Source organism: Microtus pennsylvanicus, chromosome X, assembly GCF_037038515.1.
Source record: "Microtus pennsylvanicus isolate mMicPen1 chromosome X, mMicPen1.hap1, whole genome shotgun sequence".
Classification (NCBI taxonomy): Eukaryota; Metazoa; Chordata; class Mammalia; order Rodentia; family Cricetidae; genus Microtus; species Microtus pennsylvanicus.
In genome coordinates this window covers 133,340,552-133,358,080 of record NC_134601.1, presented here as the reverse complement: position 1 = coordinate 133,358,080, position 17,529 = coordinate 133,340,552, and the positions used below count along the sequence as shown (strand labels likewise).

At 47.3% G+C, this 17,529-nt stretch overlaps 1 protein-coding gene across 4 annotated transcripts; it reads left to right on the top strand.

The window, feature by feature from the left end:
- Positions 1-3,156: 3,156 nt before the first annotated feature.
- On the top strand, positions 3,157-15,740 carry Suv39h1 (SUV39H1 histone lysine methyltransferase). 4 transcript variants are annotated; one of them, XM_075957606.1, is made up of 7 exons: positions 3,321-3,382; positions 5,508-5,600; positions 5,929-6,074; positions 7,411-8,073; positions 14,240-14,386; positions 14,472-14,601; positions 15,313-15,740. In XM_075957606.1, exons 1-7 carry the CDS (start codon positions 3,364-3,366, stop codon positions 15,444-15,446), a joined length of 1,332 nt encoding a protein of 443 aa, XP_075813721.1. In that variant the 5' UTR covers positions 3,321-3,363; the 3' UTR covers positions 15,447-15,740. The 4 variants fall into 4 exon arrangements, with proteins under 4 accessions (XP_075813723.1, XP_075813721.1, XP_075813722.1 ...); XM_075957605.1 differs by lacking the exon at positions 3,321-3,382 and adding an exon at positions 3,644-3,806; XM_075957608.1 differs by lacking the exon at positions 5,508-5,600 and having other exon boundaries at positions 3,157-3,382.
- Positions 15,741-17,529: the final 1,789 nt, after the last annotated feature.

Genomic DNA, 17,529 nt, shown 5'->3' with positions numbered 1-17,529 from the left:
GTGAAGGAAAGAACTTGTCAGTGAGAGTGAGGGCAAGCAGGCAGGGAGCAAGTGTCTCTCTTCCATGGACTTATTTAGGCTGCCAGCAGAAGGTGTGGCCCAGAGTACAGGTGGATCGTCCCACCTCAAAAGACCTGGATTAAATAAAAGTGGATCTTCCCACTTCAAAAGATCTGGATTAATAGTGTGTCTTCCTACTTCAGATGATTTAACTAAGAAAAAAATCCTGCCTTTAAACCTAGCACTTGGGAGGCAGAGGCAGTTAGATCTCTGAGTTGGAGGCCAGCCTAGTCTAGGGTTAGTTCCAGGATGGCCAACGCTACACAGAGAAAAGCTGTCTCAAAAAACAATCCAAAGTTTTGGAGGTCACGAAAGCAAGCAATTTATTATTAGTGTCCCACGAGCTTTGCTGCAGATAACTCCTGAGTGGGGCTTCTTAATGGCTTCAATTGTTCTCTGGCCAAAGTTGCTTTGTGCCCCCTGCCCTATTCAGTATCTTTAAGTTGCAAGGTAAAGCAACTTCCTGACGTTAAAAAAAAAGTCAGCAAACTTGCTAATCAGTAACTTTTCTCTAGATTTATGGACTCTGGAACATCCGATGTCCTGCGGACTCTGGAACATTCAGTGACCTTCAGACCACAGCTCCTGTTTCAGAAAAGCAGGCCTCTGTGGAATTTATGACCAGCCCAGCCGTCCTCAAACTCAAACTAGGAAGATAGTTTCCTCAAATCCTTTGGTCACTTTCTACCTGCAGACCCTAAGCAAGATGGTCTTTGTTGGTGACAGTCTCCTATCTTTTGTTTTCTGACTTTCCAAATTAATCTTTTTCTTTGGTCCCAACCTGTCCTTGAGTCACTGGCCTTTTCCAGAGTAAATGAAGTTGGGCGCTCTAGCAGAGCTAACCTGGGCAATTTCAGGCTGGCGGATCAAGCCTGTCGCTTCCTGCTAGGAAGCTCTTTCTGGTGGCTGGTTGTCTACCTTGGTGGAATCATGCGATATTGAGGGTTCTGACTGATCACTCACAGGTAGTATATAGTTAGTGGGATGCTGAGACTGACTCCCTGGTTGTCTGACAGCACGAGAGGAAGAATGACTAAGTCACAGGCCAACTGATTAACGGCTGTCAGTGTACCTCCCCGACTCCTTGGATGCATGTAGTTGCAAACTCTGTCCCGATAGAATCCAAGTCTCTCTGAGGGACCTAACACATCACAAGATATTGATGGTTGACTCATACTGGGAATGAGAAATGTTAGACTCATTGTAGGAAACCAGCTTGACATGACCACAGTCATTTTAGTTATAACCTTGGGTGGTGAGGCATATGACCCCAGCACTTTCGAAACCTATAGGATGAACAAAGTCATTAAGTTAGGTGAACCAGATGGTGGTGGCAGCGGTGCACGCCTTTATTCCCAGCACTTGAGTGTCAGAGGCAGGCAGGTCTCTGGGTTCAAGGACAGCCTGGTCTAGAAAGCAAGTTCCAGCATACCCAGGGCTGTTACAGAGAAACCCTGTCTCAAGAAGGTCAGGTGAACATTTCATGCTAACTACTTATGGCCAAATTGTTTTGAATAGATATTTAATGAAATAAGCTTAATAAAATATCTGACTGGTCACATTCATCAAAACATTAGAGATACTCTTTAAGTCTGCAAATCTGTAACAAATTGCACTTTGTGAAATTCTGGATTTTTCTGACTTTTCTGGAATATGTACACACTCCTGTGGGCTACTGGTCAATGTTGGGTATCTTCCTTGATTGCTAGCCACTTGATTTTTAACTTTTTTGTTGTTGTTGTTTTTCGAGACAGGGTTTCTCTGTAGCTTTGGAGCCTGTCCCAGAACTAGCTCTTGTAGACCAGTCTGGCCTCGAACTCACAGAGATCTGCCTGCCTCCCCAGTGCTGGGATTAAAGGCATGTGCCGCCACCACCCGGCTGATTTTTAATTTTTTAATGTTTTTCCTATTTTGTAAATAATTTGTTTAACTTTTATTTTATGTACATTGGTATGAGGGTGTAGGATCCCCTGGAACTGGAGTTACAGACAGTTGTGAGCTGCCATGGAGGTACTGGATCACAACACTGTACACCAGGCTGGCCTCAAACTCACGCAGCTCCTCCTGTTTCTGCCTCCTGAGTGCTGGGATTAAAGGCCTGTGCCACCACCTGGTAAATGTAGGTTTCTTTTTTTCTTTTAATTTTTCAAGAAAGGGTTTCTCACTGGGCAGTGGTGGCGCACGCCTTTAATCCCAGCACTCCGGGAGGCAGAGGTAGGCGGAGCTCTGTGAGTTCAAGGCCAGCCTGGTGTACAAGAACTAGTTCCAGGACAGGCTCTAAAGCTACAGAGAAACCCTGTCTAGAAAACAAAAACAAAAACAAAAACAAAAAAGAAAGAAAGAAAGAAAAGAAAAGAAAAGAAAGGGTTTCTCAGCGTCTCCTGCCTTTAGCAATCGATTGTCACCCATGGAGTTTCCCCTTTAAACCAGGGGATCCACTGACAGGTGACACCGAGGTTTCATCGTAGCCCTCCCTGTTGTGAGGGCTTAGCTAGGTGCTGTAGCCACTGAGCAGTCCCGAGGTAAATGAGGAGCAACCAGAATGATCCACAGTGACCACATGGCAGTGTGACTGTCCAGAGTGCTTTTGGGAGCTGACAATGACTAGCTGGCCTAATTCCAGGCTACTTCAGGCCATAGGTGCACGCTGTAGTTTATGAGAAGTCCCTTTCTGGGGTCCTCTCAGCCGGTCCCATGCCACCTGCACATGAGAAAAGAGCTGACAGGGTGATGGGGACAGTCCGAGGGAATGGTAGGCTGTCTAACAGCAATAGGCGGTGCTTCAGGGGACTCAGGGCTGGTGGGTATAGATGGACGCTACTATTGACTGATGCACAGTGTGGATGAGGAGGCGAGCGATAGGAATCTGACGGTGGCAACCGACTTATTTATTTGAACCAGGTGACCGACAGAGTACCTATATATGGCGCTAGGTCTACCCTGGAAGCGAAAGCCTGCTTGAGGACATATGATGACGGACATAATTGTAATCTGACAAAAACAGTCCCTTTCTGAATGGCTGGCGATGTGATTGGCTAGCATTGTGACGGATGGACGGGGCAGGGCCTTAAGCAACTTCAACCACTTCTACTGCCCAGACGCACTCTGGGAAAGAGCAGCTAGCACAGGACTCCAGACCGCTCGTGCTGGCGGGAGGGGTTGGCTCCCATTTCTCCGATTGGTCCGCGCGGGAGCTGTGGGCGGCGAGGGACGGCCAATAGACTGCGCGTTCCCGGCCACGCCCGCGCGCGCTCTCTTCTCGCGAGGCCTGCTAGGCCCGAATGTCGTTAGCTGTGGAGAAAGATGGCGGAAAATTTAAAAGGTGAAGCTGTGATGGCTGAGGCGCAGGCTACTGGCCCGGTCGAGTAGAATGGAGGGAAGGTGTGGAGGGCTCCGGCTCAGGCGTCCGGAGCCACGAAGCCTGGAGCTAGAAGACCGGCGCCGAAAAGATGGGGCTGAAGAGCGCGGGCCCGGCGCGCGGGCTGGGCGGGGCTGAGGGGAGGGGGCGCGTGCTTCGGCCGCGGGGGGCGCGGGGCTGCGCAGACTGCGCGCAGGGGTTCTCGGTCGCGCGCTGCCGGCCGGCGCGCCCACGCACGCGCCAGAGTCCTGAGGAGAAGGTTGCGACCACACGCGGGAAAAGCGGCTCCCGGTGACCATTACTCTTTCGCTTTCCACGGGAGACGCCGGAAGGGGAGGAAGAAGGGGAATGGACCCCCTTCTCAAAATGGGGGAACCGGCGACTCTAGGTGGGAAGTATCTCGGCGCGCTGGGGACAAGGTTTCGGGGTGAAGATTCTCCTCGGGAGAGGGAGCGGGGGGCTCGGTGATAGGAGGGCTGGACTCCTCCATGTGCGGGGAGAGAGGGGTGACCGCGTCGGGCAGGCTTGGCGGCGGCTAGGGCTGGGAGGAGAGATTCCACAAGTGGGAGCCGGGCTGCCGCGGCGGGGAGCGCGCGGGGCGTGGGGCGCGGGGTCGGGGCGGCCCGGGGGGGGCGCGACCGCAGGTGGCACGCAGGCTCGAGGAGGGACGGGCCCGGAGCGGGGACAAGGCGCCAGAGTCGTGCCGGGCCTTGGCTCAGGAAAGTGCTTGCCCGGGTTTCGGCGGACGCCCGCGCGCCCGCGCACCCGAGAGGACCGCGTTCTGATGGCTTTAGGTTTTAGCCTTTTCTAAAGATGGCAGTGGGTCGCTTCAGCAGACAGTTAGCCTCAAGTGTCTTCTGACAGGGTTGGGTTACAAACATGGGAGCGCACTCGAGGGTGCGTTTTGAAGCAGGGGTGTGTACGTGAAAGCCGCTTGGCGACCCCGTGTGTGTCAGTGACTTGCCGCATGGACTGTTTACATGTTCGCGAATTGAGAGCACAGCCCTCTGGAGTCACAGGAACGTGGAATGAGAAAGCAAGGGATAACGCAGCCTGAAAAAACAGCCCAGACTAAGTCGAGGAAGCCCCCCCCCACCCCCGAGACTGGGTCTCACTGTGGGATTTAGTATTTTGACCAGGCTGGCCTCGAACTCACAGAGATCTTGAGATTTGCCTGCTTCTGCCTCCCGAGTGCTAGTACCGCTACTCCCCGCTTAATGTAACACCTTTCCACAATCTTTATAATTCCAAAATCTAAAAAGCCCCGAAAGTAGAAGTCTTTTTCTTAGATTTGTCACTAATCGTGGCAGATGGTGATTTTTTTGTTTTGTTTGGTTTTTCAAGGCAGGGTTTCTCTGTAGCCTTGGCTGTCTTGGAACTCAGTCTGTAGACCAGGCTGGCTTTGAACTCGTTTCTGCTTTCCTCTGCCTCCTGAGTGCTGGCGCCTCCACTGACCAGCACTAAAGGGGATCTTTAAAAGTGGGATTATTCAGTGAGGTTATTTAATGTGGAAAATTCAGGCTTTCGGTGTAGATGTGTTTCCTGTTAATGTGTTTGATTATGGATGGCTTGATGTGTTAGATCCTGCTATGAATGTGTCTAAAGTTACATTTTTTAAATCCCCAAATTTTTTAATTCCAAAATATGTGGTCCAGGTGTTTCAGCTAAGTGGTTAAAGACCTTTCTTTACAGATAACACCTCTCGTGCCCTAGGGATTTTCATCCTAACCCCCCCACCCCCACCCCTTAGGCAATGCACCCTGCTGAGCTAGGGAGCTGTTTCTTTCTTTTGCAAAGTGGGAAGATTGGTGATTAGATCTTGAACCTAAGGCAAGTTTGCAGGCAGTTTTTGGATCTTGGGAGTTCTGGCAGTAGATCCTTTTACAGACAGTTCATGCTGCAAGCTGCTCTATTTTCTGCTTTGCTGTTCCAGGGTTAGGGGCCAGGGTTTAGATCCTTTTACAGACAGTTCATGCTGTAAGCTGCTCCATTTTCTGCCTTGCTGTTCCATGGTTAGGGGCCAGGGTTTAGATCCTTTTACAGACAATTCATGCTGCAAGCTGCTCCATTTTCTGCCTTGCTGTTCCAGGGTTAGGGGCCAGGGTTTGGAGTAGATTCTCCCAGAAGAGGGGATGGGTCCTTTCTCGAAGAACTGGATTCCTCCGTGTACAGGGAAAGAAAGGTGGGTGACTCTCTGTGTGGGGGGCAGGTTTCTCTCCAGGAGTTTTTCCTGGGCACTGAGCATTAGGTAGGGTTCAAGGTACTGGCATGTTCCTGTTGCAGAGGGCCTTGGTTAAGTTGCAGGGCGGTGGTTAATCCTGGCAGTCGGGAGGCAGAGGCAGGCGGATCTCTGAGTTTGAGGCCGAACCAGGTCTATAGAACTAGTTCTAGGACAGGCTCCAAAGCTACTCAGAGAAACCGTGTCTCGTAAAACCAAAAAATTAAAGAAAAAAGTTTGGTTAAGGTCTGTGGAATCTATTTGTCATGACTCCTGTGCTTTCTCATTCCAGGCTGCCGTGTATGTTGCAAATCGTCCTGGAATCAGCTTCAGGATCTGTGCCGACTAGCCAAGCTTTCTTGTCCTGCCCTTGGCATTTCTAAGAAGAATCTTTATGACTTTGAAGTAGAGTACCTGTGTGATTATAAGAAGATCCGTGTAAGTCTGGTGGGGGTGTGTGCTACTGCCCTGGCAGGGAACCCTCTTCCCCACCCAACCTTCACATCTCTTCACAAAGAGAATTTTCACCTGTGGAGAAATGGCATGATAGACGGTCCTATTTCCATTTTACAGGTGGAGAAATCAAGTGCCTTTCTCAAATAATAGGCAGAATGAATCCTCAAATGTCTTTTTCCACTTGAAAATATAAATTACTTGTAGACAAATATTGAAGTTCTTTTTTATGTATTTTTGGTTTTTTTGAGACAGGGTTTTTCTTTATAACAGTCCTAGCTGTCTTGGAACTAGCTCTTGTTGACCAGACTGGCCTAGAACTCACAGAGATCCGCCTTCCTCTGCCTCCTGAGTGCTGGGATTAAAGGTGTGTGCCACCACTGCCCAGTTTACACCAGGAACTTTTTAAAACTCTGATAATACAGGATGAAGTGGCAACAGTTAACTGCCAGAGAAAGTAATAGTTACTAGAGCCCACTGAAAGCAGTATGCTTAGCTGAAATGTAGACTTTATTTTCCCTTTCTGTAAAATGGGGAGGACTAGAGTTCTGAGAATTAATTCTAGGGTGTGTCAGTTGCTCAGGATAATACCTGCTGCATTAGGGAATGATGAAAAAAGGGTTAACTGTTTTTCCTTTCCTCTTTTTATTTTTAGACAGGCTTTTGCTATGTTGCAAAGACAGGCCCCAAACTCAGAATCCTTTTGCCTTGGGTTTATTGAGTGATAGGATTATAGATACGTATATGTTATATGTATATAATCCTCTCTCCACTTATATTTTCTTTACAGGTGAGGTAACAGACGTGATATAATTTATTTGCCTAAGGCAACATAGCCAGGAAGCTACAGATTGACATTTAAACTCTATCCTATGGCTGACTCCCAACAATTAAAGCTCCCCCACCCCTGGCACTTTACAGAAAACTTCCTGAAAGAGTAGGGGTAAAAACGGGATCAATGGAGAGTCGACTACCAGAGAATTGGCTGGTTGTAGTGGCAGTGTTTTGATGTGGTGGAAGGGATGAGATCTAAATGTATTTAATGGGGAGTATGAGCTCAAGAGGAACCAAAAAAAAAAAAAAACTAGGAGTTTAGGCCTGAACAGATCATTGGAATATAGGAGGAAGTGATCTCTGGGGGGTTGAAAAAGTAGGAATTTCAACAGCTAGTAATAAGAGAGTGGAAGTTGAATTTATTAATTCTTACTCCAAAAGAGGCACTGCATGGACCCATTCTAGAAAAAGAGTAGTGTGGGGTGAGTGTTCTCCGTTGCCACAAGGATCTCACATTTATGGCACTCTCCTGTTCCTGTCCTAACAGGATCAGGAGTACTACCTGGTTAAATGGCGTGGATATCCTGAGTCAGAGAATACCTGGGAGCCACGGCAGAATCTCAAATGCGTGCGCATTCTCAAGCAGTTCCACAAGGACTTAGAAAGAGAGCTGCTCCGCCGGCATCGCCGGTCAAAGCCGCCCAGGCACCTGGACCCAAACCTAGCCAACTACCTGGTGCAGAAGGCCAAGCAGAGGCGGGCACTGCAGCGCTGGGAGCAAGAGCTCAATGCCAAGCGCAGCCACCTGGGACGCATCACTGTGGAGAATGAGGTAGACCTGGATGGCCCTCCACGGTCCTTTGTCTATATCAATGAGTATCGTGTTGGTGAGGGCATCACCCTCAACCAGGTGGCTGTTGGCTGTGAGTGCCAGGACTGTCTGTTGGCACCCACTGGAGGCTGTTGCCCTGGAGCATCCCTGCACAAGTTTGCCTACAACGACCAAGGCCAGGTGCGGCTGAAAGCTGGTCAGCCCATCTACGAGTGCAACTCCCGATGTTGCTGTGGCTATGATTGCCCTAACCGTGTAGTCCAGAAAGGCATCCGCTACGACCTCTGCATCTTCCGCACTAATGATGGGCGAGGCTGGGGTGTCCGCACGCTGGAAAAGATCCGCAAAAATAGCTTTGTTATGGAGTATGTGGGAGAGGTGAGGAGATGGGTCTGGTTATGTGTGTAGCCTTTCCTGCTATATGTTTGTAGTGTGCGTGCCTGAACCATGTGCCTAAAACTCTCCTGCTTTCCTTTGGTGCCTATGGCATTGGTCTGAGTGTTATAGGGACATTGTAGCAGGGGTCAGTGCTTTTACCTGACACATCAACAGGATCATGCTGATAGAAAAAGAACACTTAAGTACTTCTGACCTCAAATGGCTTCATAAGGGTAATAAATAGCAAAGAAAGTGGGAACCAAGCTTCAGGCAGTAAACCTTTGCAAAGCTATGTGGTCGGTCATACAGGGTTGCATCACCTAGTAAGGCAAGTTCTCTCATTTTGTGATAAGGGTTATTGTATCACAAACAATGAAACTAAAGTAGCATGTAGGCTTGTCTTGGATGGAGATTTGGCAAGAGCCTCTAGACCAGTGGTTCTCAACCTTGTGAGTTGCAACCCCTGGGATTCTCAGAGGTCACCTAAGACCATCAAAAAACATAAGATATTTATTTTACATTATGTTTCATAACAGTAGCAAAAATACAGTTATGAAGTAGCAATGAAAATAATTTTACATTTGGAGATCACCACAGCATGGAACTGGATTAAAGGGTAGCACCATTAGGAAGGTTGAGAACCACTGAACTAGACTTTCAGGTTACCCTGGGGAAAAGCTGGGTGGTACATGATGCATGCTAGCTTTTTTAAAATCACTAATCCCCAGATCTTTGTGGCTTAACACATTAGGAGTTGGTTTGCATTGTTTGAGGCAGAGTCTACCTCTATAGCTCAGGTTGGCTTTGAGCTCATGGTCTTCCTGAGTGCTGGGATTACAAACATGTGCCACTATGCCTGGTCTAGGAGGTTTGTGAACACTCTAGTGTTGGTGTTTTGGTGAAGGATACCCTGTTCACATACTGACTCTAGTCCCCTAGGATTTTATTCCCCTTTATGCCTTTCTTGTACCTTAGGCCCTTCAGGTCACCATCAGATTCTCAGCATTTTGTAGAGGGGGACTGAAGCAGAAGGTACTAATGAGTCAGGCCTGGAAGCAATACATGCTACTCATACCCACTATGTTGGCTGGAAATGAGCTTACCTCTGTACCAGGGAGGTGTGGGGGTGTGTGATTTAATTTTGTGACCAGTTGTAAAACAAAAGGGTCTGGGTGAGCAACTAGCAGGTGTGTACAGCAGAAAGTAAAGTAAGACATGGTGGGCATTTGGGGTTGAGCAGCTTTTTTTTTTTTTAACATAGACAAATCTCAGTGCTTGGGAGATTTAGCTTCCCTGGATCTTGACTGTCTAAATGTGACTTCATGTGTTTTCATATCATAGGTCCCTCCTAGATATTTACTTGGAAAGTGATAGTAATTGGCCAGAGGATACATCTGAGGGTGTCCACTGTATCTGTGACACTGATTAGGAGAGGAAATTCCACCCCCCTCCTTTTTTTTCCTTTTTTGGTTTTTCGAGACAGTTTTACTGTGTATATCTGGCTGGCCTCAGACTTACCTGCCTCTGCTTCCTGAGTGCTGGGATTATGGGTGTATGCAAGCTTCTACTCTTACGACCTGGAAGAAGCTTGAACTTTCCATAATCCAGAAATGTCTTCATCGCAGGGTGATATGGATAGTCTTGGATATAGACATCCTGCTAGAAGAGATGCCCTTAGCCTGGGATATCTGTCAGTCTGGAGAAGTGTCCAGACCCTCCAAGATTTCAGCATTTGTAGAGTCATCCCAAGCAGGAAGCTGGTTAGTGTAATTATATTGACCAGGGTAAAGGAAAAACCCTCTCTATACACAGGATCTTATATAGAAAACAGCACCTACACCCCACAGGAAGGCTCAGTCCTCTGGGTGTAGTGTCTTGCTCCTCCACTCTGGAGATAGCAGGGTTTCCAGGAGCCCTTTCGTCTCTTTCTTACTTTTCCCTCTCTAATTCAATCTTTTTTTTTTTTTGGTTTTTTGAGACAGGGTTTCTCTGCAGCTTTGGAGCCTGTCCTGGAACTAGCTGACCTCGAACTCACAGAGATCCACCTGCCTCTGCCTCCTGAGTGCTGGGGTTAAAGGCTGCGCCACCACCGCATGGCTCTAATCCATTCTTACCATGTTGTTTCTTGAGCTCTTTCTTGCCATGGTCTGTCTTTAGGTTCAGGCCTTCTAGTACCCTCAGACCTGTGGAACCTTCTGATGGTGTCATTCTACCAAAACTGCCAGAGGTAAACTTTTCTTCTTATGTGGCTTCTGAAGAAGCAGTAAATACAGTAATGGGTAGAAGGTGGTGTCTGCAGCCTGCCCGAGGTTGCATTCCTGCCCTACCACTCAGCAGCAGTCACTTCATGTCTCTCTCAGTTTCTGGTAAAGAGGAGAAGCAGCATTTAGTTAGTTCCTCCCTGTGAAGGACTTGGAAGAAGCACTTCAACAGAACTTGTGCTAGTGCTTTAGTGTAAAACTCAGACAATCACATGTTCAAAATGTGAAAGGTGTTCTTATTTTTTTTTTTTTTGGTTTTTCGAGACAGGGTTTCTCTGTGGCTTCGGAGCCCGTCCTGAAACTAGCTCTGTAGACCAGGCTGGCCTCGAACTCACAGAGATCCGCCTACCTCTGCCTCCCGAGTGCTGGGATTAAAGGCGTGCGCCACCATCGCCCGGCAGGTGTTCTTATTTTTAATAACTTGACCTGATGTATTGTTTTTGTACTGGTGAAGTCATATGTTTAATCATAGAAATATTAATTATGGGTCACTGTCTAGATGCTCCTGAGGGAGGTAGTATATTATTGTAACCTATTCCTGTAGAATGGGGAACCTCCCTTATGCTAGGTAGTATTCTGCCACTAAGCCACATTCTAACCTGCAAGGTACTGTGTAATTAATTCAGAGTATCATCTCAAACATGGATGCAAATCTTTCAGGGAACTGGCAGTTTGTAACAGTTTCTGCTCCTATGGATCTTTCTGTCTTTGTTCCAGATTTTCATGTTTCCACAGATTATTCCTAGCCTAATCAAGCAGAGAATACTAGCAGTTTATTCTAAAACATGCATTCTCTCTATATTTTATCATCTCTGGAATGGAGGTGAGTTTTAATTGATTAAATGATAGTAATTTGGCACATAAAGGGTGAACCTTAGGTTTCAACAAGGTAACGCTACTACTCAACTAGTCATTGCAAAACCAACACAAAATATTTTTCATACACATGCACTTGTGTTGTAAAACAGCCCCTAAGTTGAGACTTTGTTGCTGACATTCCCATTCTATAGACTAGTAAAGTGAAGTAGATAGGAAATCCTTATTTAAACCAGGTGTTCTGGCAAGCCTGCTTACTTTTTTTTTTTTCTGAGAAAATGTCCACAGAGATTTAGGATCTCACAGGAGGAGGCTGAGTATCCACTGACTCAGTTTTCTGTTTCTCATCCATATTTGTAGCCTTTTTAAGCTGCTAATTCCTAGGCTGCCTGTTTTCCTTGACAGTCTGGAGAACTGATAGAGAGTAGGGATGGAAACAGGAATGAGTTTTCAGGGTGGGACATCACAGGAGATAGAAAGGGAGAGGAGCTGTTTAGGCCTGGAGGCTATGACTCATCCAGGTGAGACTGGGGCAACAGGTAGGAGCAGAACAGGCAGAAAGATAGAGTGGGGGAAGATATGGGCATTCCTTCTGGTTTGAAAGATTTCAACTAGAAAGGTGGTTTTGAGACGAGCAAGTATGCTGGTGAGTTAGAATGTCTATCCTTAGTTCCCATAAGGTTCTCAGGGAGATAGGCCTACCTCAGCATACTTTGCTTTAAGTGAATACTCGCATGGCTATTGCTGCATCCTTCAGGAGAGAGGCTTTACTGTTTATGATTGTGATACCCCGTTATGACCTGGAGTCTGCTTTAGAGGATGAATCTTTTTTTTTTAGTTTTTCGAAACAGGGAAAAAGTCTTTTCTTTTTCTTTTTCTGTGTAGTCCTGGCTGTCCTGGAACTCACTCTGTAGACCACGTTGGCCTCGAACTCAAGAGTTTCAAAGTTCTCAGAGAACTCCAACTGCCTCTGCCTCCAAAGTGTCGGGATTAAAGCTGTGTACCACCACTGCCTGGCTGAATCTCATTCTTTTTTTTTAGATTTATTTTACTTTGTGTGGGTGCATGTGTGCATGCACTCATTTGCAGTGTTCATGTAGCCCAGAAGGAGAGGTGGTATTGGATCCCTTGAACTTAAGTTAAGGGTATTTGGGTTGTGTTTGTTTTTTGAGACAGGGTTTCTCTGTGTAGACCAGGCTGCTTCAGACTCAGATCTGCCTACTTCTTTCTCCCAAATGCTGGGATTAAAGGTGTGTACTGCCACGCACATACATACATACATACACCCCAACCCACAATGCACTAAGTATGCTTAACCAGCTCTATCCCTAGGCCATATTTCTTACATTCCCCCCCCACCGCACACACACACACTACCTGAGTTTTTCCTGAATAGTGTCTTACAGTATGTGTGTTTGATTCCATCTTTGTTGCATCTGTGGCCCGAGGGTCAGATCTAGGCCTGTATTCTTTACTGGCCAGACTGATCAGCCTCATGAGAAGGATGTAGGCCCAGTTCCCAGTGAAAAAAAACCTGGTGGGGTGAGGGTATATCTTAGAGTGGCTAGTGTGTGCAAGACCCTGAATTTGCTTACACCATCAAAAAAGCCCCCCAAAACAAAAGATCACTGAATGAATGAAATAAATTGTAAATGGGGAAGTCGGGTCTTTCAGGAATGGTAGTGGTATGAAGTGTGGTTGGGAGGTAAATCTAGGTTTTAGAGATTAGAGAAGCAGCTGTTGATTGGGACTTGGCACAGGACATAGGTGATGGCAGAAGAGGCAGGTAGCAAACAGGGCACCAATGTGGTGCCTTCCTTGCTAGAGAACATAGGGTGGTTAGGCCCAGAAGGGGGTAAATTTGAAACACAGGAGGAGCATGGGCAGTGTCATCAGGGAAGTGTAGAGTGTTTCTGAAGAAGAGGGAAGAAGACAGGTGGGAAGGGAGTGTTGAAACTACCTAGAAGACTGCCTCTTGGGCCAGATGGATTGGGTCAGAAGAAAAAAATAGCAGTTGGCATGTATCTGCTGTGGGTTGTGCTCTGTCTGTGCACTTATAGTAGGCAGATGAAGGGAAGCCAGAAGTGAGGGTACTCTGGGCTGAGGAGATGGCATTCTTTGGTACAGTAAGACACCCAGAAAGACAATAGCACTTGAGGGCTGCTAGAGGCTATAGTTGGGGGTACTAGGGAAGGCATGGAGGTGAGAAATGTCAAGTGAGGGTTGGGAGAGCAGGTCAGAACTGGAATGGTAAGTAACTTCATGCTTATTAGGATGGGGATACTGGAGAGGAAAAGCGGGAGGAGGTGCCTTCCAGCTTCAGGTGTTGGCACCAGAGTTCAGGGTTAGGACCTTCTCAGATCTGTTTTGGTTTTCCTTGTCTCATATTTTTCTCCCATCCTTACTCTCCCTTTATCTCTGTCATTTTATCGTGAAGTTTTATTCTCAGCCTTTTTCTGGTCATTTCAGGATTTGAGGATTGTGGCCTTGGTCTTTTTTCTCTCTGACCTGGATCTTTCATACTATGATTCTGTGTTTTTGTCTCTGACTCTAGCTTTCTTGTCTGAGTCCCTTTCCCATCTATTCAAACCTTCTGTCCCCACTGTCTAGGGTCTCTATTTCCCACGTCCTCTGTGTTCTTGCCATCTGCATGGCCTATACTGGTTCTCATTCCCTTGTTGTTGCCTTGTACTATGTCTCTTGCTGTCCTGCCCTAGGTCAGTTAGTTTCTCCTTGCACCCTGGCTCTCACTTTCTTACCTGTGCTCTGGGTCTTTCTGTCTCTGTGTTTCTGTCCCATCTTGCTTTGCCCCAACTATACATGAGGCTCTGGGACATCTCACTGGGAACAGAAAGTGGACGTCCTCTTCCTTGCACTCTAACTGCACCTTGCAGCCACCACCACTCTCCACACCATTGTAAGACACCTGCCTTCCAGAGGTTGGAGAATGGGTGGGTGGTGGGTAACCCTCTGAGAACTGGTAGACTTCACTCCTGCTCACTGTTCTTCTCTTCCCAGGGGCCAGATCAGAATCAAGCTGGGGCTGGCTTTCTTGAACCTTCATGACCAATCTTACCCCCTTCCCCCAGATTATTACCTCAGAGGAGGCAGAGCGGCGGGGCCAGATCTACGACCGCCAGGGCGCCACCTACCTCTTTGACCTGGACTACGTGGAAGACGTATATACCGTGGATGCCGCCTATTATGGCAACATCTCTCATTTTGTCAACCATAGTGTGGGTGCCTCCAGCAGGCGGGCAGAGGGTTGGGAGGGGCAGGCCAGGGACTCTCCTCACTTTCCCACTGTTCTTTCTTGTCCAGTGTGATCCCAACCTGCAGGTGTACAACGTATTCATAGACAACCTTGATGAGCGACTACCCCGCATCGCTTTCTTTGCCACAAGAACCATCTGGGCGGGCGAGGAGCTCACCTTTGATTACAACATGCAAGGTGGGGGTGGCAAGGGCCCCAGGGGCAGGGACACATAACATGGGATATAAGGACCCTACCCCAAGGCATATATGGGTTATTAGCGGACCAAGGGAAATTCTTTTGCTGGAGTTTTAAGATGTTCTTCCTGACTCCCAGCCTCCTACCTGAACCCTGCCCAAGGCAAGTGGGTTCCCATGTTTCTACCCCCTGAACCTCAACCCTGATAGACTTACAATACCACCTTCTCTCAAGACTTGTGGGAGAGGATGTTCGGCTGGAGAGTTAAGGCACAGGTACTTCCATCTTGAATGAACTGCCCCTGCCCCTCCTGACTTTAATCCTCTTTCACCTTCCTTGTTCTGTACCAAGAGATACCCTTGTGCTCTCCAGCCAATCCTCTTCTTGATAAACTAGTCATCTCTGGAAACACTTGGCAAGATAATGGACAAGGTGCTCAGGTTGCCCTTCATTCCTGAACCCTACCTGACATGACCCTTCGGTTTCCCTGTCAGCCATCTTCCTCCCGAAACATTCCTCAACCCGTCCTGAACAGTTCCTCTAGTGTTGTGCTCCAGTTCTAATCCCAAACCACTCTCCCAAAGATCCTCTCCTAACTCCCAACTCAAGATCCCTGGGTCTTCTGGTATAAGGGGTAGTAGCAGGACGCTTCATGCATGCAGGCCTTCTAACAAATCCCCCCTCCCTCCTTCCCTGACTGTGACTTCACAGTGGACCCCGTGGACATGGAAAGTACCAGAATGGACTCCAACTTTGGCCTGGCTGGGCTCCCTGGCTCCCCCAAGAAACGGGTCCGTATTGAATGCAAATGTGGGACAACAGCTTGCCGAAAATACCTCTTCTAAGCCCCGAGAAGTTTGAGGCCACACTAATTGAAGGGGCCCGAAGCCACCTTCCTCTACTGCTGCCCTCTTGTCAAGAATGACCATCAAATACTTGTCTGCCTCTACTTGTCCTCACTGCCCCGACCTGTTGCCCACTTGCTCTGCTCCAAGGTCAGGGCTGTGGTGAGGACTGACTCTGGGTACCCTTTCTCTGCTCCTTTCCCTTGTCCCAGGCCCATCAGGCATTGCACTTAAAACTCCCAGCCCCATTTTCAGGAGTATATTTTTCACGTCAGGATTCCCTGAAGTTGGAATTCATGTTATGTCATGGAAGTCTAAAGAGTGAGGAACTCAGCCCCAGAAATGATTTTTTTTTGGACAGCATTTCTGTAACTCTATGTAGTTCAGGCTGGTGTTAGACTCTTAATCCTCCTGTCTCAGCTTTCTACATGCTGTGCATATAGGTGTATACCCAGCTAAGATTTTTCTTTTAATTGCTTCTGCTTGGAGCCTTTGTGACGTGTTGCAGGCCTCTTCACTGTTCTTAAGTTTGAGGAAGCAACCCCCAGGGGCAGACAAACATCAGAGCTCAGAGAGATGCCAGACTAACTGTATCAACAACCACAGAGCCTTTGTAGTTGTGAAAGAAAAGGAGGTCTCTAGGGCTAGTGGATAAGACTGGTTCTGCTCATCATGCTTTTGATGGGTAGTATTGACCACAGGGTCTCAGAGTTGCAAGTCTGAGAAGTAGTTGCCCAAGTGCTACCAAAATGGGGGTGGGGTGAGTACCTCTTTGAAAGCTCCACAGGAAGGTTAGGACTGAGTTTTACCATCAGGGAGTAAAGAGTTTTAGATGTGCTGGAAACCCTGCCTTGGCATGTAATACCACTGGAACTACTAGAAGCTGAAACCAAGATATAGTCTGTAGATAGCACTTAAGACAATAATGTGCATTGACCAGAAGTTGATGAGGTGCCAGGCACTGGGTCCATATGGATTGTCTCAGGGATGCCTTGAAAACCACAGCAGTGGAGCCCAGGACTAGGCCAAAAATGATTGGGGAGAACTTACTCACTAGAATATGGTGAGATGAGAGCTAAGCCCCCTTTTACTTGTCAGCTTCAAGTATTTACCTGGGTCCACTAGTCTCAAAAGTTAAACTGCCTAGAAATGTACAAAAGGCAAAGATTCTGATGGCTGCCTTGCCCCCAGCTCTCCCCATTTTCTTCAGGAAGCCTTTCCTGACTTCCTGTGCCCAGAGTGTCCCTATGTGAGACTGTGCACCCTGATACCGGATCTCTGTGTCTGTGTCCTGCCCACACCTCCAAGGCTAACATTCAGGCATGGACTGAATCTGGTTCTCTTGTGTACCCCTCAGCCCTCCCCAGCCTGGAGTGTGCATCAATAAATTGCGTTGTTGAAAACTAGAAACTGAAGCTGGGGCTGCCCTAGAATGTAGTGTAAAAAGGTTAAGTCATCTGACTAATCTTCCTATTTGGGGCCCCTAAAGTGGTCTTGCTACATAACTTCCATTTTAAAAATACACTTCAGAACGAATAGTCCAACCCTGTCTAAATGGATTAATCACTATTAGTTGCCACAAACAAATATAACTATCTGAGGAAGATTAAAACTAGCTGAAGAAGATTAAGTGCTCAGCTTGAATTTTAAGCACATTTATCTTAACATGTCTGTTCTGAAGTTTTCAACTTAAAGGCTATCTGGTATATTTGAAAATGCCTCAGGGAACCATTTTTTGCAAATCTTTGAGTATATGTGCTAAACACAATCACCTCACATGCTTGTTTGTGATCCACTGCTTTTCTGTTTTGCTCAAAGATTGCTATATAGGTGATAATCTCAAATAGGCTCATTGATACTCAAGTCCAGAGAGCTAGGCACCTAAGGACACAGCATAGACCTTTTGAGTCTGCATTCTTGCTCTGAGATAACACAGTTCTGTATATAACTCCTAGCTCCAGGTAGAAGTTTTGTGGCCACTCAGATACTGTCTGAGATTTGGTCCTCAAACAGAACTACTGTCTTCTGTGAGAAATTGCGTAGTATCTCAAGGATTTGAGAATTTACATGTCAGGAGCCTTTA

Excerpts from the sequence above, each read along its gene's own strand:
- Suv39h1 (XM_075957605.1), top strand. The coding sequence starts at position 3,767 with ATGGACCCCCTTCTCAAAATGGGGGAACCGGCGACTCTAG. Across the intron at positions 6,075-7,410 it reads GTGATTATAAGAAGATCCGT|GATCAGGAGTACTACCTGGT; the intron begins GTAAGTCTGGTG and ends CTGTCCTAACAG. Across the intron at positions 14,387-14,471 it reads CTCATTTTGTCAACCATAGT|TGTGATCCCAACCTGCAGGT; the intron begins GTGGGTGCCTCC and ends TTTCTTGTCCAG.